The sequence below is a fragment of the Alexandromys fortis genome, unplaced genomic scaffold (genome assembly GCF_014885135.2).
Source record: "Alexandromys fortis isolate MF-2015 unplaced genomic scaffold, M_Fortis_MF-2015_v1.1 scaffold_87, whole genome shotgun sequence".
Classification (NCBI taxonomy): Eukaryota; Metazoa; Chordata; class Mammalia; order Rodentia; family Cricetidae; genus Alexandromys; species Alexandromys fortis.
Genome location: NW_026067971.1, coordinates 1,245,277 through 1,268,702, shown reverse-complemented (window position 1 = coordinate 1,268,702; position 23,426 = coordinate 1,245,277). Strand labels below are relative to the sequence as shown.

The 23,426-nt window shown below is 41.3% G+C and overlaps 2 protein-coding genes across 2 annotated transcripts in view; one reads left to right on the top strand and one right to left on the bottom strand.

Annotated features, from left to right (window-relative positions):
- Positions 1–19,853, top strand: part of Lin54 (lin-54 DREAM MuvB core complex component) — a 58,753-nt gene extending 38,900 nt beyond the window's left edge. Inside the window, exons 6-13 of the mRNA XM_050155670.1 lie at positions 179–204; positions 7,056–7,253; positions 9,878–9,969; positions 10,582–10,653; positions 12,022–12,124; positions 12,279–12,416; positions 13,875–14,077; positions 17,232–19,853. Of these exons, the coding sequence (XP_050011627.1) occupies positions 179–204; positions 7,056–7,253; positions 9,878–9,969; positions 10,582–10,653; positions 12,022–12,124; positions 12,279–12,416; positions 13,875–14,077; positions 17,232–17,433 (1,034 nt within the window). The 3' untranslated portion in view covers positions 17,434–19,853. The remainder of the gene's footprint in view (positions 1–178; positions 205–7,055; positions 7,254–9,877; positions 9,970–10,581; positions 10,654–12,021; positions 12,125–12,278; positions 12,417–13,874; positions 14,078–17,231) is intronic.
- LOC126509714 (disco-interacting protein 2 homolog B-like) lies at positions 4,714–6,594 on the bottom strand. Its single transcript, XM_050155784.1, has 2 exons — positions 6,121–6,594; positions 4,714–5,050 (listed from the first exon to the last, which is right to left on the bottom strand). The coding sequence occupies exons 1-2, from the start codon at positions 6,404–6,406 to the stop codon at positions 4,887–4,889; spliced, it is 450 nt and encodes a 149-aa protein (XP_050011741.1). The 5' UTR covers positions 6,407–6,594; the 3' UTR covers positions 4,714–4,886.
- Positions 19,854–23,426: the final 3,573 nt, after the last annotated feature.

The window sequence follows — 23,426 nt, the reverse complement described above, 5'->3', positions numbered from 1 at the left end:
GGAAGGCTTTCAGCTTGATCCCCAATATCACAAAACCAAATGCAGGAATAAATGGAAGAATCACATACCAGATAGTTATTTTTAGTTTTCTTTGGAGGGTGGTGGGTCAAGTGTCATGCACTTGTGTGGAGGTTCTCTTGTGGAGGAAGCTGGTTCTCTCCTGTTTTTTGGTTCCCAGGGATCAAACTCGGGTCTTCAAGCTTGGTAGGAAGCACCTTTATCCATTAAGCCATCTCACTGGCCCCATCTAGCCTTTCTCTTCTTCTTTTATTTTCTTCTTTTACTTTTTATGTATGAGTGCTCTGCTATATGTATGCCTGCATACCGGAAAGGGGCATCAAATCCCTTACAGGTGGCTGTGAGCCACCAGTTGAACTCAGGACCTCTGGAAGAGCAGCTAGTGCTCTTACCAGCTGTGATGGGAATATTACTTTAAGGTGTGTTAACTTTTGTTTATGCTGCATTTGTTTAACTCTGAAGCTGTGGTTCTTTGCCTATCTAAAACACCTGATGGTCTAACAAAGCGCTGAATGGCTGATAGCAAGGCAGGATAGGCTGGCAGGCAGAGAGTGTAAATAGGAGACACGAGGAAGAAGAGGGGCAAGAGAACAAGAGGATATCAAGTCACCCAGCTACACAGCCAGTCATTGAGTAAGAAGGAATGTATACAGAAGTAAGAAAGGAAAAAGCCCAGAGGCAAAAGGTAATTGGGATAATTTAATAAAAGCTGGCAAGAAACAAGTCAAGCTAAAGCTGGGCATTCATAAGCAAGAATAAGTCTCCGTGTGTGATTTATTTGGGAGTTGGGTGGTGGGTCCCCCAAAACGACAAAAGAGTAAAACATCACATAACATTTTTGTGTCCCACGTTGGAGCCAATTGTTTTCTTATTTATTTATTTTTAAATAGAAATCAAACTATTTTTTTTTTCATTTTACTTACCAATCCAGTTCCAATTCCCTCCTGTCCTCTCATTCCTTCATTTCCCCCATTCCACCCCCATCCACTCCTCAGAGAAGGCAAGGCACATTGCTTTGAGGAAGGACCAAGGCCCTCTTTACTATATCTAAGCTCAGCAAGGAATCCATCCAAAGAGAATATGTTCCATAAAGCCAGTACAAGCAATAGGGATAAATCCTGATGCTACTGCTAGTGGCCCCTCAGTCTGCCCCAACCCATACAACTGTCACCAACATTCAGAGGGACTAGTTTGGATCTATATGCTTTTTCCTTCCCTGTCCAGCTGAAGTTGGTGAGCTCCCATTAGCTCAGGTCGACTGTTTCAGTGGTTGTCCCCATCATGATCTTGACCTCTTTGCTCATATTCTCACTCCTACCATTAAGCTATAGCTATCGTAATGAGCAACTGCAGTTCTGCTGCTACTGGCAGCTGTTCCTTAGCTGCAGCGAGTAAATTCTATTCCCTCAGGTACCAACTCTTTCAAAGTTACCAAGGGAACTTAACTAAGTCTCTGTCCCTCTAAAGAACTCAACTCACACTTGGCCTCACCTCTCCTTAAAAATCCTTCATCTGGCTCCTCCCTACAACTTCCTGTCATTTAGTTGCTGACTCAGCCTCCTGACCACAGGTGAATTTTATTTAATCAAACACATCTTTGCATTATTAAACATATGTTCCAGAGCATAAACAAAGGTAATGCACCTTAAAATAATATTCTACAACACTGCCGAGCCATCTCTCCAGCTCCTTTCATAACATTCTTAATGAAAGGAAAATGAAACTTCCATATCATGAGCTAAAGGAGTCAAATTTTGTATTCTCAGTACTTAAACTTCATAGGGACAGATCCAGTCTCCATGTATCCCATGGTGATATAAAGCACTTGCTAGCTACTCTCAGTTGTGTTTCATGAGTGTTTGAATGTGTGTAGTGTGCATGACTCCATTCCCAGTGTAACACATACGCAGTGATCTGTTCATTGGTAGAGTAAAACTGGTGACCTGAAGATGCAGGAAGGAAGAGGAATGAACTTGGACATCCCACAAGTCTTTCTGCATTTCTGTATTCCATTTCTTGTCCTTTTGTCCTTACAGTCTTTGCTCTGACTCCTGCTTCTAAACTTGTTTGCCTCCTCCACCCTACTCCGCCCTCTTCCAGCCCATTCACATGCATGTACTGTGTATAGTTTCTCTCATGTGCACCTATAGTTTTCTGTTTGTCCTTTCCATAAAAGATCTACATATTTGTGTTATGTATTCTTTTGTAGGAATAGCAAGCTGAAGCTCCAGTTCTATTAGATGGGCTAAGAAGGTGCTCTAGTTCATTAAAGTAATTACTGTAATGTGGGTGCCAGAGTTTCCCAGGGGGATGTGTACAACACATACTTGTGCAGGGAAGGAGGTGAGGACAACCCATGCTGATGTGACTGGGCAGGTTGCAACCTTTCAGTATTATTTTTCTGAGCACCAGGGAATTCCCCTGTCCATGCTCCCAGGAGGGTGACCATCCTCTCCTCTCTCCAAAGAGCAGGAACTAGGGATCAGGTGTATATTTGGACCTTCTTTTTCAACCAGTGTTGCTAGTGCTAGTCTGTAATGGCTTTCTAACTTATTCATCTTTTGGTTTAAGTGAGAGAATCAGACTCAGAAAAACTTCAAATCCAATGTCACTGCACTGTGTTTTAGTCACTGTTCTAAAATACTGTGACAAGACACCATGACCATGGTGACTGTTATAAAGGGAAATATATAATTGGGGCTGGCTTACAGTTTGAGAGGGCTAGTCCATTATCATCAGGGTGGGGAGCATGACAGCAGGTAGGGCAGGCATGGTGCTTGAGAAGTAGTTAAGGGCTACATCATTTCAAAGAGCTCCACCTCCTGGTGGCTAAGCATTTTCTTATTCAAACCACTTTGTACTGCTATGCACTTTTTGTATTATAACTTTATTGAAACATTTTATATACATCTTCAAATTCACTTTTATTTTATCTTTGTGCATGCCTGCATGTGTAAGTTCAGGCATGTGTTTGTCATAGTGCACATCTGGAGGTCAGAAGACAGCCTCGGTTTCATTTCTCACCTTGATGAGAGCTCTGTTGTTTATTACAAGGTACAATAGGCTGACTGACTCCTTGAGCTTCTGGGATTCCCACCTCACCTCCCATCTCACTACAGGAGTGCTGGAATTAGGGCTTTCTACAGCATCTGGCTTTCTGTGGGTCTGCGCTGTTCATGTTTAAGAGGCAAGTTCTTAGCCCCACTGAGCCAGCATCTCCCAGCCCAGACAGAGCTGTGCACTCATCCCACTGATGGCACATCTGTGCTTCCACTAGTGTGTCCTCCCTAATCAGAGTGTCCTCTCTAGAGCTGTCGTTTAGGGCCATCAGTGTCTCTGCCTTTTAGCTATTAGCCTGCCAGTCTCCACCAACAATTTAAGAAGAAAGAATTGCATTGATATCATGATGGCCTTTTTATACAAAGAAGGCTTTTTCATTTTTTGTTTAGAACAGTTTTTTCCCAATACTGTCCTTGCTTGAGACCAGGCTCTGAGCCTTACTCTTGCATAAATGAAACCGCAGGTGATAGATACCTTCCTCTCTTCCTGCTCCCACCCCCTTGAAGGCTATGGAAATGGCAGTAAGCATTTTCATCATTACACCTAGTTGGCTTTGGGCCAAGTTCTTTAGTCTGTTGCCAACCTGTTTCCTGAGTTTATCCATCGTCTCCACTTCAGGTTTCTATCCTCTGCAAGACAGCTCACCTTAAGGTTTTAGTTCTAACTGCCACCCTGGCAATGACTGGCCTTCTCTCCCTTATACCTACTGTTCCTAGTGCTGAGGGTGGAGGTTGTGATTTCCTTTCACCCCTACCAGGTTTCTGGCATGCACTCTGTCACCCTCCCCTGAGCTGGCACCCACGCCTTCATGCATGCACTCTCCTGCTTTGTCTTGTTTTTTGCAGTTTGAGTTGGATTGGTTTTTTTATACACTGCTACCAAATAAAATTTCCTTTGTGCTGTTTTAATAATATTTAGGTACCTTATACTCCCTAGAAACTTCTCATTGGCTTTAGAATTAAAAATACAGACTAAGAGTGGGCATGATGGCTCATGTCTCTAATTCCCAGCACTGGGGTAGGCAGAAATAGGCAGATCTCTGTGAGTTTAAGGCTAGCCTTGTCTATATAGCAAGTTCCAGGCCAGCCAGAGTGGTATAGTGAGATTCTGTCTCAAACATTTAAATTAAATTAAATTTAAGAATATAAGCCCTTTTCGGGAAATAGTGCACGCCTTTAGTCCCAGCATGAGGGAAGTAGAGGCTTGTGGATCTTTGTGAGTTCGATACCAGTCTGGTCTACATAACAAGGTCCAGGACAGCCATAACTACATAGAGAAACCTTCTCTCAAAAACAAACAAAACAAAAAATGAAACAAAACAGGATAAATATACACCTAATACCTTAATGTTCAGGGTTCCTCAGGAACCTGCCTTGTGTTCTATTTGTCTTACTTCAAGCCTAATGTCTGCTTAGACAGTTGTATTTCCTGACCGCTTGCGTGTGCTTTGCAGCTGACACATCCCGGTGTTGCCTCCACCCTTGCCTCATGGCTGGGCTTTCATGGTGTCCTCCTCACACTCTGTCTGCATTCTCATTTTTCTGCCAACAAATGGATATTTCCTTTTCTTTGAAATCTCAAGTCAGTTTATCTTCTTAGTAGTATTTTTTATTTATTTCTTTTCTCTTTCNGGGACCAGGGGGCCCTTTCCAGCATAGTGGGAGCTCACGACCACTTCACAGCTCCAGTTCTAGGGAATCTGATGTCCTTAGGCACCAGACACGTGGTATAGATAGACACACATGCAGGCCGCACACCCATACACATAAAACAAGTAAGCATTTTAAAAAGGAATAATGTAAGTCTTATCATTGTACAACAAAGCCCGGGGCATATATCAGAAACAAATACCACCTTTCTAAACAAACAAAATAAGTTACCCTGTCTCCAGGCTTTAACACAGGCTCATTTTTGGTCCCCAGTTTATTAAGCAGCGTGTAAGCCAACTTTAAACTTCTGCTCCACAACTTCCCTGAGAAAAGAAAACAATCAGACAGAAGAGATTATAGGCCTATTTCAGCCAGAGAGCACTGGGTTCAGCATGCAGACAGTCACCAGCGGCTGCGATGAGCTGGCACCACCCTCCCCAACACAGAAGTCTCCCCTCAAGCAGCCTCTCGGGCACTTTAAAGAGCCACTCTTGCCCAGGACAAATGAAGCACACCCTGCCTTACTTAACAGTTCAAGTTCTTTCCTGCCATTTGTTTTTTCTCTTTTTCTTTTTGAGACAGGGTCTTACTATCCTGGGACATGCTACGTAGACCAGGCTGGCTTCAAGTCCACAGACATCTGTCCACTTCTGCCTCCCAAGTACTGGGATTAAGGTGAGTGCCACTGATATATGGCTCATTTCAATTTTTTTTTAAAATAATGTAACAAGAGCATACTTAATACCTTTAAAGAGAGGACAACATTTTTTGTTTGTCTGCTTTACAACACAAGACTAAAAAACAGTTGGCTATGTCCTAGGGTTTTCTGGAAGGTTTAACTCAAATGATTAAAAAAATACTATAAATGGAGTAAGCTGAGCATGGGCTCCTAACAATAATGCTACCCTGCAGAGACTGAGGCAGGAAGATTTCTTCTGCTTCAAGGCCAGACTGGGTTACATAGTGAAATTTTGTCTTATAGAACTAAGATCAAAAGAGAAGCTGGTTCTAGGAGCCATACAGCTATACTCATAGGTGTCAGATGACCGTTGGAGGGAGGGGCTAGTCAGTGCCACGATTTATGCCTGCAACTCAGAAATCAGGAGACTAAGAGAACCGAGAGTTCAAGGCCATCCCGGGCTACATGAACTTTCTCTCAGAAACATAAAACAAACAAAAACAAATCTTCTAATGTAAAAACAAAAAGGAATCTTCTTTTGCTGCCCTTAAACCTAGCTGCTTACCCACATCACTTTAGCAAATGAAAGTGTTTGGCAATAGCTCCACCTGGAACACAGGGTCTAATGAAATAATCCAGACACATGCAACCGAGAACTACCCAAAGAAGCGCTGCCCCGAGTCCTTGAGAAATCTTAGCGCAGTGGGGACCCACCGTATGTGAGTGTATATACTGGTTTCCCAGACATGTCCAGCCCGGTCAGACAGGGGCACTTGGCTTGGGTGGAGCCCCAGCGCTGCAGGGCAGATTCCAGCGCAGGGGGCCAGTTACAGATGACTCCAAGGGGCTCTCCCTTCACTGGCATCATTTGTCGGCCCTCAGGCCTTGGTTGGTTGGGATCTGGCTGAGGTACTGCAGCAAACAGGCAAGAAGATGAAGTAAGTTCACGTGTTTCTAACTCCAACTCGAACACATTTTCCTCTGTCTCTCTCTGGCTCATTCTCGCAGTGAGGCGCTAGGGCTTCCATCATCCTCCCAAGGAGTTACAGCTTCCAGGGAAGGGATGGCTTACTCCCATCACAGCTTACAGAGCCCCAAATGCAAGGGCTGCTTAACGGTGTTAGTTGAGTGAAGAGAGAGGAACACCTACACCAGGCATCAGAGAGATTGTTTATACTCAAAATATACGCTGTAGGTTTTTCTTTTTTTAAAATATTTATTTATTTATTGTGTATACAATATTCTGTCTGTGTGTATGCCTGCAGGCCAGAAGAGGGCACCAGACCCCATTACAGATGGTTGTGAGCCACCATGTGGTTGCTGGGAATTGAACTCAAGACCTTTGGAAGAGCAGACAATGCTCTTAACCTCTGAGCCATCTCTCCAGCCCCAACTTGCTTTTTAAGTTCAAAGTTAGGATTGAGTTATAAGCAGCTGGACATAATGGCCCATACATTTAATCCTAGCACTTGGGAGGCAGAGGAGGATCTCTGCCTGTTCAATGCTAACCTGATCTACAAAATGAGTTCCAGGACAGCCAGGCTACACAGAGAAAAAAAATTATGTATAAGAGATTTATACTGAATTAAGCACCTTAGTTGATTAATTATTTAGTCACAAATTTTTAAACTTTCTTTTTTATTGTTTAGGTGGTTCCAAAACCAATCAATTCAACTTCACAAATTGTAACTACTAGCCAGCCACAGCAAAGGCTTATCATGCCTGCCACACCCCTGCCGCAGATCCAGCCCAACCTCACTAACCTGCCACCGGGAACTGTGCTGGCCCCTGCTCCAGGGACAGGGAATGTGGGCTATGCAGTGCTTCCAGCTCAGTATGTTACTCAGGTACGTGGGCATGACAGACTAATGCTTTGGAGCTGCTCTGTGGTATTACAGTGTCTAGTTCTACTGTGTTCTAAGGTTAATTGAAGCAGCTGTCTCCAAAGCTTGAAATAGTAAAATAGAAATACAGCACAAATAAGATTTAAAAGCTGGAGCCGGGCGATGGTGGCGCACGCCTTTAATCCCAGCACTCGGGAGGCAGAGGCAGGCGGATCTCTGTGAGTTCGAGACCAGCCTGGTCTACAGAGTGAGCTCCAGGACAGGCTCCAAAACCACAGAGAAACCCTGTCTCTAAAACCAAAAAAAAAAAAAAAAAAAAAAAAAAGATTTAAAAGCTGGGTAATTTGGAATTTTGGAATAGATTGGTAAAAGGATAAGACTATAGATAAGGGCTTTTAAAAGGTTGCCTTGGGAATCTCTGAGTTCAATGCCAGCCTGGTCTCTACAGCTAGAACTGCTAACAGAAAAACCCTGTCTGAGAAAACAAAACAAAGTTGACATTAAAAATCAGAATCCCAGTGAGTTTTAGGAGAACCTGTGCCCACATGAATGTTCATCTGTACGCACTAATACGACACCATTGGCTTGTGCTTAAAATAGCTGGGAGTTACATTACTTGGGGACTCTTTGAGACAGGCAGCTTAGGTTGGCTTGGAATTCACCATGCCTCCACCTTCCGAGTGCTGGGAGGATGGGCATGAGCTAACACACACACACACACACACACACACACACACACACACACACACACACACACACAGAGAGAGAGAGAGAGAGAGAGAGAGAGAGAGAGAGAGGGAGAGGGAGGTTGTGTGTACATATGGTATGCATGTACATGTATGAGGGGCACATGTCTGCAAGTGTGTATGCACTTCACATAAGTGTGCACACTTGGGCCACCACAGTTGCTGGGCATTTACATGAGTGCTTGGAATCCAAACTCCAATACTCTTTTTGTTTGGAATCTCCAACTGGGGGTGGGGCACGTTCCAGACCCCACTTTCAGTACACCTAGCAGCAGCTTCCTGAAGCTGCCTCATTCCAGACTCCGCCCCTCAGAGAAGTCCGCCTTTGGTGGCTCCTCCCCTGGAGATGCATGGGACCACGCCTACCGGCTGTTTATTACCTGGCTCTTAGTTCTGCCATGTGTTCTTTTTTCCTGCCTTCCTGAGAATCTCCTGGGGGTGCTCTACTTTGCATTGCCCTGTTTATTAAATCTGGATTTATTAATTTGGTTTATTGCATTGGTGGCAGCAGAGGAACTCAGCAACTAGGTATTTAATACTTCACACTTTTCTTTGTTTATTTGTTTTTGAGACAGAGTTTGTCTTTGTTAGGGTTTCTATTGCTGTGAAGAGACATCAGGATCATGGCAACTCTTGTAAAGGAAAACATTTAATTGGGTGGCTCACAGTTCAGAGATTCGGTCTATTATTGTCATGGTGGGACATGGCAGCATACAGGCAGCCGTGCTGGAGACAGAACTGAAATTCCTACATCTTGATCCAGAGGCAACAGGAAGTACACTGAGGGAAGCTTGAGCAAAAAAGACCTCAAATTCCACCCCTGCTGGGCAATGGTGGCAGATCCCAGCACTGGGGAAGTAGAAGCAGGTAGATCTTTGTGAGTTTGTGGCTGGCCTGATCCACAGAGCAAGTTCCAGGACAGGCAAAGCTGTTACAAGGAGAAATCTTGTCTCAAAAAACAAAACGAAACAAACAAACAAACAAAAATCCACCCTCTTAGTGACACACTTTCTCTAACAAAGCCATACCTCCTAATAATATCATTCACTCCCTACGAGTTTATGTGGACAAATTATATTCAGACTACCACAGAATTTTTTGGTGTAGCCCTGGCTGACCTGGAATTTGCTCTTATAGACCAGGCTGGCCTGGAATTCAACAGAGATCCTTCTGCCTCTGCTTCCCAAGTACTGGGATTAAAGGTGAGCACCACCACTGCCTGGCTTGATCTTCTCTGTTGTATGGCAAATCCCTTTTTTACTATTTGTAATGTGGTAAATAACACAGCACCTCTCTTACAGGTGGGCACACTGTAACAATGCTGTGAAACAGTCACGCTGTAACAGGCAGCGCTGTGAAACAGTCACACTAACAGCACTGTGAAACAGCCACACTGTAACAGTCAGTGCTGTGAAACAGTCATGCTGTAACAGTCAACAATGTGAAACAGTCATGCTGTAACAGTCAACAATGTGAAACAGTCATGCTGTAACAGTCAGTGCTGTGAAACAGTCACGCTGTAATAGTCAGCACTGTGAAATAGTCACGCTGTAATAGTCAGCACTGTGAAATAGTCACGCTGTAATAGTCAGCACTGTGAAATAGTCACGCTGTAATAGTCAATGCTGTGAAACAGTCATGCTGAAACATTCAGCATTGTGAAACAAGTCATGCTGTTAACAGTCAGCACTGTGAAACAGTCACGCTGTAACAGTCAGTGCTGAGAAGCAGTCATGCTGTTTCACTGGTGTTGACTGAGGGCTTTGGAAACACACTAGAGGTTTATATGAAATTCCCCACTGTTTGTCCTGTGCTTCTTACTCATTATGTCTGAGAGTGCTATCCATTTTTGCAAATATTATATGAATTTATTTCTTATAGTTACAGCAGTCTTCGTATGTGTCTATAGCAAGCAGCTCTAATTTTACTGGAACATCTGGTATCCAGACACAGGCAAGACTTCCATTCAATGGGTGAGTATTTTTAAAATATATAAATCAAATTAGGTCAGTTTAAGTACAGCATTAAATAGATTTATTCCAAATACATTGCATTTGGTTTTCCCTTTAAAGCTGTGTATTTGTCTAAAGTGCTGTGTTCCTAAATACTTCAAATGGACAAGTTTGGAGACCATCAGTGAGGGACTGCCACTCACTCTGAACATTGTAAAGTGATGTTAACTGTTGTTTTTCACTGTCATTGCTTAGCTGTTAGTTGCTGCCTTTGCTCTACCAGCTTGTGAGCAGTGTGGAATGAGTTAGAGGGTGCCAGTCTGTCCCTGCTTGCTGCCTGTCCTTCCACACACCAACCTCTCCTTCCTGCCTGCCTTTACAAGTAAACCCTAAGAGTTTTTGAAGCTGTTTTCTACTTCTGTTCTTTTAGAGGGAACAGTGTGTGTGATGTAGTCTTCAACAGCTTCTGATAATATTTTTTTAAAATATAAATGGAATAATCTTGCAAAATTGTGCTAGAAATGGATGCATCTATTAGTTTTACTTTAGAAGGAATTTATAGATTGAAATTGTTTCTAGTTTTAGCAATTATTTTAATTAATTGAAATTATTTTTTTGTGTGTGTCTGGATAGCATAATACCATCAGAGTCTGCCAGTCGGCCCAGAAAACCCTGTAACTGTACAAAGTCCCTGTGCCTGAAATTGTGAGTAGTTTGTTGCTCTTTGCTTATTTGATACGCCTCAGAATGTTATTAGAATTAAATGCCGCTAGTTGGGCATGCTAGTACAAGCACATAGTCTAGCACTTGGAAATGGAGTCAGAAGGGTCCTCAGCTACAGAGTGAGCTTGAGGCCAGCCTGAACTACGTGGAACCTACAGGTAGCTAGATGATAGATAGAGAGATCTAGTTAAAAAACAGACAAATTTTATTAAATCTTAACAATTTAAATAAACTTAAATGTGAATGGTTGAACATACATTGTACCTTAAAAACCATCCTTCCATTGGTTTAGAAGAAATTAATCCAGGCATGGTAGCCTATGCCTATAGTCCTGTCACTGGGGAGACTGGGGCAGGAAGATCAACAGTTCAGGATCATCATGGACTATCTATGGTAGTGGGTTTAGGACAGCCTAGACCACAGTGTAAGACCCTGTCTGTAAAAACAACAAACAAAAACAGAAGAAACTAATTTTAGTCCTCTATACACCAGTAGGGCTTGGGGACCTAACACAATGAGACGTAGGTTATGTGTCATTATTAATAAGTTTGACCTTGTTCATGATCTTATGTCGTCCCCCAAGCAAGTCCTTCAATGCAGGGCTGGAGACCTGGCTCAGGAGTTAAGAGCACTAGTTACTCTTGCAGAGAACAACCACTTGGGGTTCAATTCCCAACACCCAGTGGTTGCTCACAGTCACCTGTAACTTCCATCCTGGAGCATCCAATGCCCTCTTCTGACCTCCATGGGCTCCATGCACATACATACATGCAGCAAAAACACTCATACACATAAAAAACAATTAGAAAAAGTTAATTGGATGATTAATTTTATCATTAGGATTAAACTAAAATATTTGACATGGAAAAGCTCAGTCCTTTTGGAGATTGGGATTCCAAGCAGCACTGTTCCAGAGCCTTTGGGGTCTGTAGTAAGAATGAAGGCCGGCCCTTTTTCTCAGGATTTTGAAATAACTCACTTCAGGGCACATCAAATTACATAGCTCTTGTGTTGGCATCTGTTAGTTTGACTGAGTTTTTAGGATAAAATTCCAGAGTTGGTGACTTGCTTAGATTTTGAGCTCTGATGCATGATTGGCAGTCTGAATGTACTGCTGATAGTTAACTCTGTTTCATGATTGGCAGTCTGAATGTGCTGCTGATAGTTAACTCTGTTTCATGATTGGCAGTCTGAATGTACTGCTGATAGTTAACTCTGTTTCAGGAGCTCCGAGCATGTTCCTAAAATGTACTGCATTTATCACAGGTGGAGAGGTGTACGCATATATAATCAGATCATTGCTATTTTATTTAAAATAACTTTTTAATCTTATCTGATTTTTATCTTCAGATACTGTGATTGTTTTGCGAATGGTGAGTTTTGCAACAACTGCAATTGTACCAATTGTTACAACAATTTGGAACATGAAAATGAAAGACAAAAAGCAATAAAGGTGATTTTTTTTCTCATTTAACTTAGAAAAATCTCTTGTGCCATTTCTAAAGAATTTTGTTGCTTTATAAAGATAAATATTAATTCTGTACCTTTGAAGTATTTAAGTTGAATCTATGATTTAATCTCAGTTGGTGTTTGATTTGCTCCAAAAGGCATGCCTTGATAGAAATCCAGAAGCCTTTAAGCCGAAGATAGGGAAAGGCAAAGAGGGGGAGTCGGATCGGCGGCACAGCAAAGGGTGTAACTGCAAACGGTCAGGATGTCTTAAGAACTACTGTGAGTGCTACGAGGTAAGCCGTGGCTGTGGACAGGATTTCACCGTGCTTTAATTGAAAAGACGCAGTTAGTGCAGGGAGACCTTTCAAGCCACGTTTGAGAAAGCTGTTCCTAACAGGGGTGGTGGTGCACGCCTTTAATCCCAGCACTGGGGGGCAGAAGCAGGCAAATCTCCCAGCTGGGTTTGTTCCTGGACCTGCTGTTTTCTCTGGAGAATCGCATGTAAAATCACCTGCTTCTTGCTTCAGGCAAGATCATAAACTTACTATTTTTTTTTTTTATTTTCAAAGCTTAAATGTAACAATCTCCCCATGCCTGATATTAACCCTTTGTGTTGATTCATTCCTATAGTTAGATTGTCTATATTTTCAATCTTTTTTTTTTGTTTTTTGTTTTTTTTTTTTTTCAAGACAGGGTTTCTCTGTGGCTTTGAACTAGCTCTTGTAGACCAGGCTGGTCTCGAACTCACAGAGATCCGCCTGCCTCTGCCTCTCAAGTGCTGGGATTAAAGGCGCGCGCCACCACCGCCACCACCGCCCGGCTATTTTCATTCTTTCAAATGCCATTTTCAGTGAGGAACTTCCCCCACCCTCAGTTTTGACAGAAAGTCCATTCTTTCACTTGGCAAACAGTACTGCTAATGGGTCCCCTCTCCTGCGCTCCTGTTGCTGTGTGTACTGAAGGTTTGGATTTTCGGGGTTAGTTATTTAGTGTATGTGTTTGTGTTTGAGACAGGTTTGTGTTTGAGACAGGTTTGTGTTTGACACAGCCTAGGTTGGCCTTGAATCGATGGCTCAAGTTGGCCTCGAATTACTAATCCTCCTGCTCCTGTTTTCCAAGTGCTAGGATTATAGTTGTGGGCCTCCACACTTAGCTCCAGTCTGTGTTTTCATGTAAATATACTTTATATTTTTACACAGGAGAGCATACTAGTTTATGGATTTAGATTATTGAAGGGCTTGGGAATCTGATTCAGTAGAAGAAACTGTGTGTGGCCTCCTTTCTCCCTTTCTCCTTTGGAGATGAGATATCACACTTGTAACCTAGCCTGGCCTCAAATTCATGACAATTTTTTTGCCTCATCTGATCAAGCTTAGGCATGAAATCCCTTTAATGTGAAACCGTGAGTTTCTCTGCATAACTGTGAGGTATCTGGTGTGTTAATGGTGATTTGATTGAGGTTGGATTCTTAGCAACCTTTTAAAAATACTTTCATATCTTATATTCATTCTGAAGAAAGTGTTAGTCCTATCTGTGTGAGACTCTGTAGTTAGAGTCAAAGAGCTGCAAGGCCTTGAGACAAGCACTGTTGTCAACTAATCCTGATCTATCTGCAGGTGCAGCCTTTGTTAGCAGACTTGCTCCATCTAAGCTCACCTCAGTTGACAAGACAATGCTGTTACTTTTCTGCTGCGGACTTACTTACAAATAATATTTTCTGCTTTTGATTTGGAAACTTGTAAATCTTTCAGGCAAAAATAATGTGTTCCTCAATCTGTAAATGCATTGGCTGTAAGAATTTTGAAGAAAGCCCAGAACGGAAGACCTTGATGCACTTAGCAGATGCAGCTGAAGTAAGGGTCCAGCAACAGACGGCAGCCAAGACCAAGCTATCCTCTCAAATCTCAGACTTGCTGACCAGGCCAACTCCCGCTCTGAACAGTGGAGGAGGAAAGTGAGTCAATACTTCTCAAAGCCTTTTTATCTCTTTCTCAGATGTTCGCTTTTAGTAAGGTTTCTTTTTAGGGAGACAGGGTTAAATTCAGACTTTACACTGTTGCCAACCTGAATTTTCCATTTTCCCTCCACCTTACCTACCTTTTAAGTTAGTCGAAGGAAAACCACTCTCAGATTCTGTGCTTTCTACAAAACACAGACGGTCTTTGGTTTGCTATGAATAGTAACTGGATTTCTCCCTACCAACTTGAGGTACGTATGCAATGTGTGAAACTCTTGAGAAAGCAGGGTTTCATTTTTCCAGTGTTGCTCCTCATTTCCTTGTGCTCTTGGCTAGACTGCGAGACTATGTTCTGACTTTTCCTCCTGCTAGTGGACTCTGAATTGCCCTCTGTAGTCCACTCCCCTATTTCTGCTTTTCTGGACTGCTGAGCTCGGTTGTAGAGCAGCTTGTCCTAAGACAGACAGTAGGTACAATCTTGGCTGCTTTTACTGCTCAGGAGCTGAGGCAGGAATCATTTAGAGTTCCAGGGAAGCCTGTGCAGTAGAGCAAGACCCCATCTCAAAACAAAATAAAAAATAAACAGCTGAGCATGGTGGCACACACCTTTAATCCCAGCACTCAGGAAGCAGAGACAGGTGGATTCCAGCCTGGTCTACAGAACAAGTTCCAAGACAGCCAGGGCTACACAAAGAAACCCTTTCTTGAAAAACCAATAAATAAGTAATATTAAATTAATTAGTAAAATAAAAATAAAGGTATTATATATAAAGTACATAACATAATTACCTGAAAAGAATATATGCCAAAGTGTTTAAAAATTAATAATAAAGGATAAAAATAGGTAGACCTGTATTTTTTATCTAAATTACTTACTAGTCTGTGGAAAAAAACACCTGTGTTTCTGGTCTCAGCTTCCTGATAACTGCATGAAGAATTTCTGTTGGCAGTATTTTTCAAGGTCTATTTTTTAACACAGTAATTTGGACTTGGACTTATATTAGACAGTGTATTAGAGATTAATTTGAGAAATTAAAGAGGATGAACCTTGCAAATGATTTATTGTAGCAATCAGCATGTAGGTCATGACCTCTTTGAGGCTTTAATGGCCTTTTCACAGGGCTCACCCAAGACCACCCTAAATATTAGATAGTTACATTATAATTTATGACAGAAGCAAAATTACAGTTATGAAGTAACAAAATAATTTTATGGTTGGAGAATCTCTATAACATGAGGAACTGTGTTAAAGAGTCTTAGCATTAGGAAGATTGAGAATATCTATTAAATGCTGAATTATGTTGAAGAAAGGTATAATATTTGTAACTTTTTTGGTATAAAGTAGTTTGGTTATTAGGTTTTTCCCCCCCCTTTTGTTTTAATTTTTAGAGACAGGATCTTACAATGCAGCCCGTACTGGCCTTGAATTCACACTCCTTCCAGCTCAGCCAGGGTTACACAACTGTGCTGACACCCAACTCACCTATGCGTTTATACAACTCAGTGTGTGAGTGTGATATTGAGGAGGTCAAAGGAAGCTGTGTGGAGTGGGTTCTCTCTTCATGCCTGTCTTGTGTCCAGGGACGGAACTCTGGTTGTCACACTGGCCATCACGATGGTCTCTTAGAATGGAAATAGCATTTACAAAATTTTCTTGACTTAAGTGTGATAAAAAGGGACAGATACCTAGTTAGGATTATGATATAGATTCTGTATAATATTTTAATGATTCTTAAATATTACTAAATCTAATCTCTGGATATTAAAGATATTACTACAGTAACCCCCCCCCCATGTCCATAATGTAAGTGTAAACACAAGGTTATACACTGTAGGGCTGGGGGTATACAGCTCAGTGGTAGAGCATTTGTATGTATGAGGAGGTCTTGGGTTTAACCCCCTGAAACAAACACACACACACACTGCACATGTAATTAAAGCTATGTTTTTAAAACAATTGCTTAAGGCGGGGGAGATAGCTCAGTAAAGATGTACCTGAATTAGATCACCAGAACACACATTTAAACAAAAAACTGGACATTTTATTGGGTGGTGGTAGCACACACCTTAAAAGCCTAGCACTCGGAGGTAGAGGCAGATGGATCTCTGAGTTCCAGGCCAACCTGGTCTACAGAGTGAATTACAGGCCAGCCAGGGCTACACAGAGAAACCCTGTTTTTGAAAAACCAAAACCAAAACAAAACAAGGCTGGCGTGGTGATGTATACTGCTAACCCAGTACTCTGACAAGTAGGTAGGAAAATCCCTGCAGCTCATTGACCAACAAGCATAACCTACTTGATGAGTTTCAGACCAGTTGAGTCCTCAAAAGACCCTAGGTAGACTACTCAAGGAATAATGCAGGTTGTCTCCTCTTGCCTCTGTGTGCACATGTGTTCATACATGCATCCACACACTCAATGCACATGGACATACACTAAGAGAAAGGTGAAACTGAAAACTTACACCAGTATGCTCAGTTGATGTCATACCTGAGTTTGTTTTGTTTTGTTTTTTTGAGACAGAGTTTCTCTGTATAATAATAGTCCTGGCTGTCCTGGAACTCGCTCTGTAGACCAAGCTGGCCTCAAACTTGAAGAGATCTGCCTGCCTCTGTCTCCCAAGTGCTGGTAGTAGATGTGTGTGCCACACATTTTTGCTCTTTGTTTTTAACAGCTACCATAAGAGAGTGTAGTAGAAATTTAACAGCTAACGTAAGAGAGTGTAGTAGAACTTTGTTTCAGCAGTTCTTTGAGTTCCTAGGTATGGCCGTGGAATCCCTTTGTGTGTCAGGAAAGAGGACAGAAATCAGAACAGCTCTCGCGGAGGGTTTGCACGCTGGGAAGATGGGAGTGGTGAGACACGCAGTGTAGGTGCACACTGCATCATTTACTTAGCCAGATGACACGTCTGGGAAGTCAATCATATGTTTTAGGTTAAACGTATTTCCTGCTAAATATTGTTAGATGTGCTTGCTGAGAGCAAACCTGTATCTTAATGTCTTGAGACTGCTGACTCACAAACCTGTATCTTAATGTCTTGAGACTGCTGACTCACAGACCGATGTCCCTGATGCTACTGCAGCATGAGGATGCCAGTAGAGACCAAGGCCAACCTCACGGTCATCTGTGCTTCTCTCAAAATCATTTCAGATTGCCATTTACGTTTGTAACTAAGGAAGTAGCTGAAGCCACGTGTAATTGCCTTCTTGCCCAGGCAGAGCAGGCAGACAAGAAGGGGAAATCAAAGGCAGCGGCAGAACGGATGATACTTGAGGAATTTGGACGGTGTTTGATGAGCGTCATCAACTCTGCAGGAAAAGCAAAAAGTGACCCTTGTGCCATGCACTGCTAATTCTTGCACAAAAGACGGACATGGAACTGTACAGAAAATTTAAGGTGCCAGGACACTTGATTTTCTAGAAGATAATAATTGCTGTATTTTAATTCAGCCTTTGTTTTAAGAGACCAGAAACTATACTATTGAATGAGAAGAAATTTTAAATGAAGAAATTGGTACATTTTAAATCTTAGTTAATTCTGCCTATGTCCCTTCTAAATTTTTTCTTTAAAATTTTTTCCTTTATTGTATTATATATTTTTTTAATTTGCTTGGGTTTCTTAAGAATTAGATGTTCTGTCCTGATTCTATTGACAAAGTACATTCATAAATTATTGTAATACCATTTATGATGTATGGTGTTGTATGACTTTGTTCAGTAGAAAGAGCCAAGGCAGCATGGGTATTTTCCATTCTTTGGCTCCAGATCCAGAATCTTCACAGGTAGAATGTCCACATAACCAGATTCTTAATGAAACATATAACATTTTGTCTAGAAAAACACCACCCTTTTAAGGAAAAAAATCAGCCTTTTTGGGTGGGTTCTGTAATACTATCTTTTGTCTTTGGGAAATTAGAAGGGAAAACAATCCCAATCATACTTTCCAGTTATGAAGTTTGTATTTTCTTTAAAGAAAACAAAATATCAAGGGACAGTAATTTTCAGAGGATGGGCAGTGTCTGTGATAAGGAATGGCTAATGTGTTCTGGGATGTCTTCATTCCTTTGAAGGGGGTGGTTTGTTTTGTAATAATTGTCAAAGTTTTTATGGATAATTACTAAAATGAGAGATTGTGTGAATTGAAGTAAACATTTTATGTCAAGATTAAATATAGGACTCATAAGTATCAAGTAGAGAATGGACTTGGATGGAGAAGCAAGGGTACAAAGCTGTGAGATTATGTACGATGAAGTTTTTATCCACACAGTTCTCTGTAGACTTTGGAACTAAGTTTGAATCAGTGTGTGTCACCTGATTTACTGGAGTGGGCCTCCTGGCAGCTTTCACGATTGAAGTGAGCTATCTTTTTATAAAGGTAGTTTAATACAGCTGCTTTGTTTTTAGCCAGTGATTTGGTAAGCTGAGGTGTGTTTGCTCTCATAATTGCAAAAATAACCTAAATAATTTTTAGTAATTAAAAACTGTATAATCTTAAGAGCCTAATGTAATAGGACTCTTGAGTGTTTGACAATGGGAAAAACTATGTTGGAATTGAGGCATTTTGTATGGTACCTTAATCCTCGGTAACTATTAGCATATGCTTATAACCCTGCCTACAAGGATTCTATAGTTGTATGTAGTGTGTATATATGTTCATATGAACATGAAAGATATAGGCAATAGAAATTAATGCAAAGAGGATTCCGTTATTCATTAAAGTATCCTCTTTTAAATTGTGGATTTATAAATTATAGTGCAGTAACTTTAAATGTAGATAATGCAGACATTCTTAGCACCTCAGTCTAGTGTGTCGAAGTAAACTTTGTATAAATGTAAATTAGTCTAAAAGGACAAAATAATATCTAATCAAGTTATTTTTCAAAAGACTGCAATAAGTTTTTGGTTTAAACCTAAACTTTGTTCATTTTGTATATATTGTGTGTTAATTTTAATTGCACCATTGTGATGTGTATTTATATACAGTGTGCACAAAATGTTTGTGAATTTTTGATTATGATTGTAGATTATGTATGATGGCATTGCTTAAGAATGTTTTGCTTGTTAAAACTTTGAAGGTGCAATCAAATGCTACTAGTCTGACTTTTCAGAAGCTCTCTAAAGTATCGAGCCCTTTCTTTCTGTCTGGTCCTCACTAAGCAACCTTTTGTATTAGGCATTTGCATCAAATCCTGAACAAAATTAATAGCCACATTAATTTACCAATTTTAAAAGATTACTTGGGGAGGGTTCGGTATATAATTTTTAAGCCCTATTACATCCCAAAGTAGAAAGATTATATTTACTAGAGCTATTCAAAAAGTACACTTTTCTATATTGTAAAAACAGGGCAGAAGAATAAATCATACAGAAAATAAACATTTATACTATTCTGTAAGAAAAAAAAGGTTTTGCATTTTTTCTTCAGTTCAATACCAATTTTAACCATTTACCATGCAATAAGCCTTTTTAGTTACCTGATTTTCAAGTACATTTGACATTACTTGTGAAAAAACTTGAAGGCTCTCATCTTTGCACAGTTCACTAGCATGAGTTGCACTGAAATGAGAATATGCCTGTGATTTCCAATGTCTATGGCAGAAATGCGTCTGCTCTGTTAGGTGCAGGATGCTCTCACCACCACCTTCCTTAGTTCTGTGGCTCTGAGGTCGTAGAAGCAGCATGTAGATCTTGTCCTGGAGATGGAAGCTTGGTATTGTAGGCAATGAAGCCAGAGCCCTGGTTGAGGGAGGAGGATGGGCTGGCTTAGCGGCCCCATTTTTTGGTACTTCATAATTGACATTTTGCAATCTTATGTAAAATGTGAATAAAAAATAGCTTCAGAAAGTTTTCCAGTTTTTTTCTGTAATGCAGATTAGAAAAGGAATACTCACTACATCATTGAAGCCTACTTAGGCCCTTCAGCTCCACCTGGGGCAAATCTTAAGCATTCTGGTTTGTTGTACTGTGGGAGATGGAGTCTGGGCCTTGGTAGGCCAAGCTAGCACTCTGTCCCTGGGCTGCAGCCATGGCCCTATCCTAAGCACCGTATGTAGTATTGTTATTTATTCATTAGCTTGCTTCTGTCAGGGATTGAACTTAAGATCTCATGCATGTTGGTCAAGTGTTCTGCTACTGAACTACATTCCCCAGTTGTGAAGCTATTTACGTTCTAGTTCTTTAGTTTCTGTGTAATTCTTTATCTGTAGGTCATATGTGAGGGTTTTTGGTTCTCTCCCTCCTACCCTCCCTCCCTTCTCCTTCCTCTTCCTCCTTCCCTTTGTCCCTCCTTCCCTTCCTCCATCCTACCCTCCTTCCTTCTATCCCTCCCTCCCTCCCTCCCTCCCTCCCTCCCTTCCTCCTACCTTCCCTCCTACTCTCCTTCCCTTTCTCCCTTCTCCCTCCCTCCCTCCTTCCTTCCGTCTCCCTGTTTATTCTAGGCTGGCCTCAAATTCATGACAGTCTTTCTGCCTCAACTTTCCAGGATTCTGGGAGAAATTATTGATGTGAGTCATTCACCTGGCTTTTTTGTTTGGTTGATTTGGTAATTTTGAGGCATTGTCTCATTGTAGCTCAGGCAGGCTCCAGCAAGTAAGGGTTGTGCTGAACCCCTGGTCCTCCTCTCTCCCACCTCCCAGTCTGTGACGTGTGCCACCACACTCAGTGTGTTGTATGGGTTGCTTTTTTGTTTTGTTTTCAAAGATCTATTTTTGTGTGCATGTGGCTGGGGAATGTGGGGTGAGATATGTGAATGGGTACGAGTGCCCCAGAGCAGCGTTGTCAGGTTCCCTGAAGCTGGAGTTGGGGTGGCACCAAAACTCAAGTCTTCTGTCAGAGCAGTAGGCACTCCTAATCACTGAGTGCTCTCTCTGGCCCTAGCTGTGTGTGGTTCTTTGGTTTGTTTTTGTTTTCAAGTGGTTTTTAAAGCCTTGATTGAATCCAGAGCCTTCTACATGCTAAGCAAGCACTGAGGTAGGCTCCAAGATCTACCATTTGAATTTTTTTTTTTTTTTGAGACATGGTCTCACTTTCCTACAGGCAGCTCAACTGTGTAGACTGGAGTGGCCTCAGACCCCCAGACTTTTGCCTGCCTCTGCCCTGCAATTTTGAGGACTAACGATGCTCGCAAAGGCTTTTAATACTTTTTTTTTTTTTAAAGATTTTATTTATTGTGTATACAATACAGTGTGCTGCCTCCATGTATGACTGCAGGCCAGAAGAGGGCACCAGATCTCATTGTAGATGGTTGTGAGCCACCATTTGGTTGCTGGGAATTGAACTCAGGACCTCTGGAAGAACAGTCAGCATCCTTAACCTCTGAGTCATCTCTCCAGCCCCTTTTAATACTTCTTAAATGATAAAGCTTTGTGGTAACATTTAAGACATTCTTAATTGCTAAATATTAAGTATATTCAGGGTGTTATTATAAGATCACTGCAAGTTGTAATTCTATAATAAGGAAATAAAAGCTGACTGTATATAAAAAGAAAACATCATACCAAGATTAAGAGTGAGCCAGTATTTTTTTAATCAGTGTAGTTCACTGGGTTAATATATATCATTGACCATGCATCCTAAAAGTCGCAGGAAGTGATGGTGAGTGAATATAGAAAAAATCCAAATGAGTGTTATAGCACATGTATTATTATATTTCATAAATTCTTTTGCCAAAAATGTAGAAAAATGAGTACCCATTTATAATAAAAAAACAACTCTTAAGCAAACTAAGAATAACCAAATAAAGAGTATTTACAGAATGCTACAGTGACCCACACTCATGGTGAAGTCCAGGTGTTTTCCCTATGTGACTGGGAACAAGACATTACTATTCATTACTTCCTGAAGGTCCTTTGTTTAATAAGGCAGGGGTAGAAGCAGGCCCACAGACAAAATGAATAAGAAGCCTGTGGTTAGATTATGGGCTTGCTTGCACAGAACAATCAACTAGTTTAATGAAAGCTACTACTGAATTTAGAAAGTATACAAGAGACAATTGTATTTCAAATAAATAAACATTATGAAATGGGAGTTTTAAACAGGTATGGTGGCACATGACTTTAATCCCAGCACTCTGGAGGCAGAGGCAGTTGCATCTCTGAGTTCAAGGCCAGCCTGATCTACAGATCGAGTTTTAGGACAACCAGAGGTACACAGAGAAACCCTATCTCGAAAAAAGAAAATAATAAAAAAGAGAAAGAAATGGAAGTTTTAAAATTATAATAGCTTCAAAAATATGAAATATGTGTGTGCAATACAGTCTATATGCTGAAAATTAGAAAACATTGATTTAACAAAGGAAAGGTTTGTCATGCCTTATACAATTTAGTGTTAAACCAGTTCTCAAATTTATCTAAAGATTGAGTAGAACTATGATCAAGTCCCTGTAGGATTTATGTAGTTATTAGCAAGTAGTTGGAAAGGAAAAAACCAGGGCCCAAAACAGGGCCAAAGAGCTCATCAGATCCCTGGGCTGGAGTTACAGATGGTTGGGAGCCACTGCCCAGTTTTACTTAAGTTCTGGTGACCCAAACTCCAGACATTGTTTGCAGGGCCACTGAGCTATCTCCCAATTGATTCCTCACTTCTTAGCTGTCCTTTAAGCTCTACATTCATTTATGTCTTTACCTATAAAAGATAAATAATACATGTTTCGTAGCTGGTCAGAAATTCATAGGCCTGGAGGTCACAGAGGATGGACCTCTCCCTCACAATTAGCAACGTGTAAAACTGGATCGAAACTGCAGGCTCTGATGAAACACCATGACCCAGAGAAAGTTGGGAGGAAAGGGTTTATTTGGCTTACACTTGCACACGGTGGTCCATCACATTGGAGGAAGTCAGAACAGGAACTCAAGCAGAGCAGGAACTGGAGGCAGGCACTGATACAGAGGCCATGGAGGACTGCTGTTTATTGGCTTGCTCAGCCTGCTTTCTATGGAACCTAGGTCCACTAGTCACGTGATAACCCACCTACTATAGACTGGAACCTCTCATGCCAATCACTAATTAAGAGAATGTCCTTAGTCTTCTGGAGGCATTTTTTCTGTTGAGGCTCCCTCCTAGTTGATGATTCTATTTTGTGTCAAGTTGACATAGCCATCACTGAGTAGGGTCTATCTACATAGCCCTGGCTGTCCTGGAACTCACTACGTAGACCAGGCTGGCCTTGAACTTAAGATCCACCTGCCTGTCTTCTAAATGCTGGGACAAAAGGCATACACCGCTATACCTGGTATACGCATCGTCCCCATCCCCTTTTAAAAGTTACTCCAAGTGGGCCTGTCAATCACCTGAGGAGTAACAAAAATAAACCATCTGTTGTAGAGACTTTTTATAAAAGTGTTCCTAA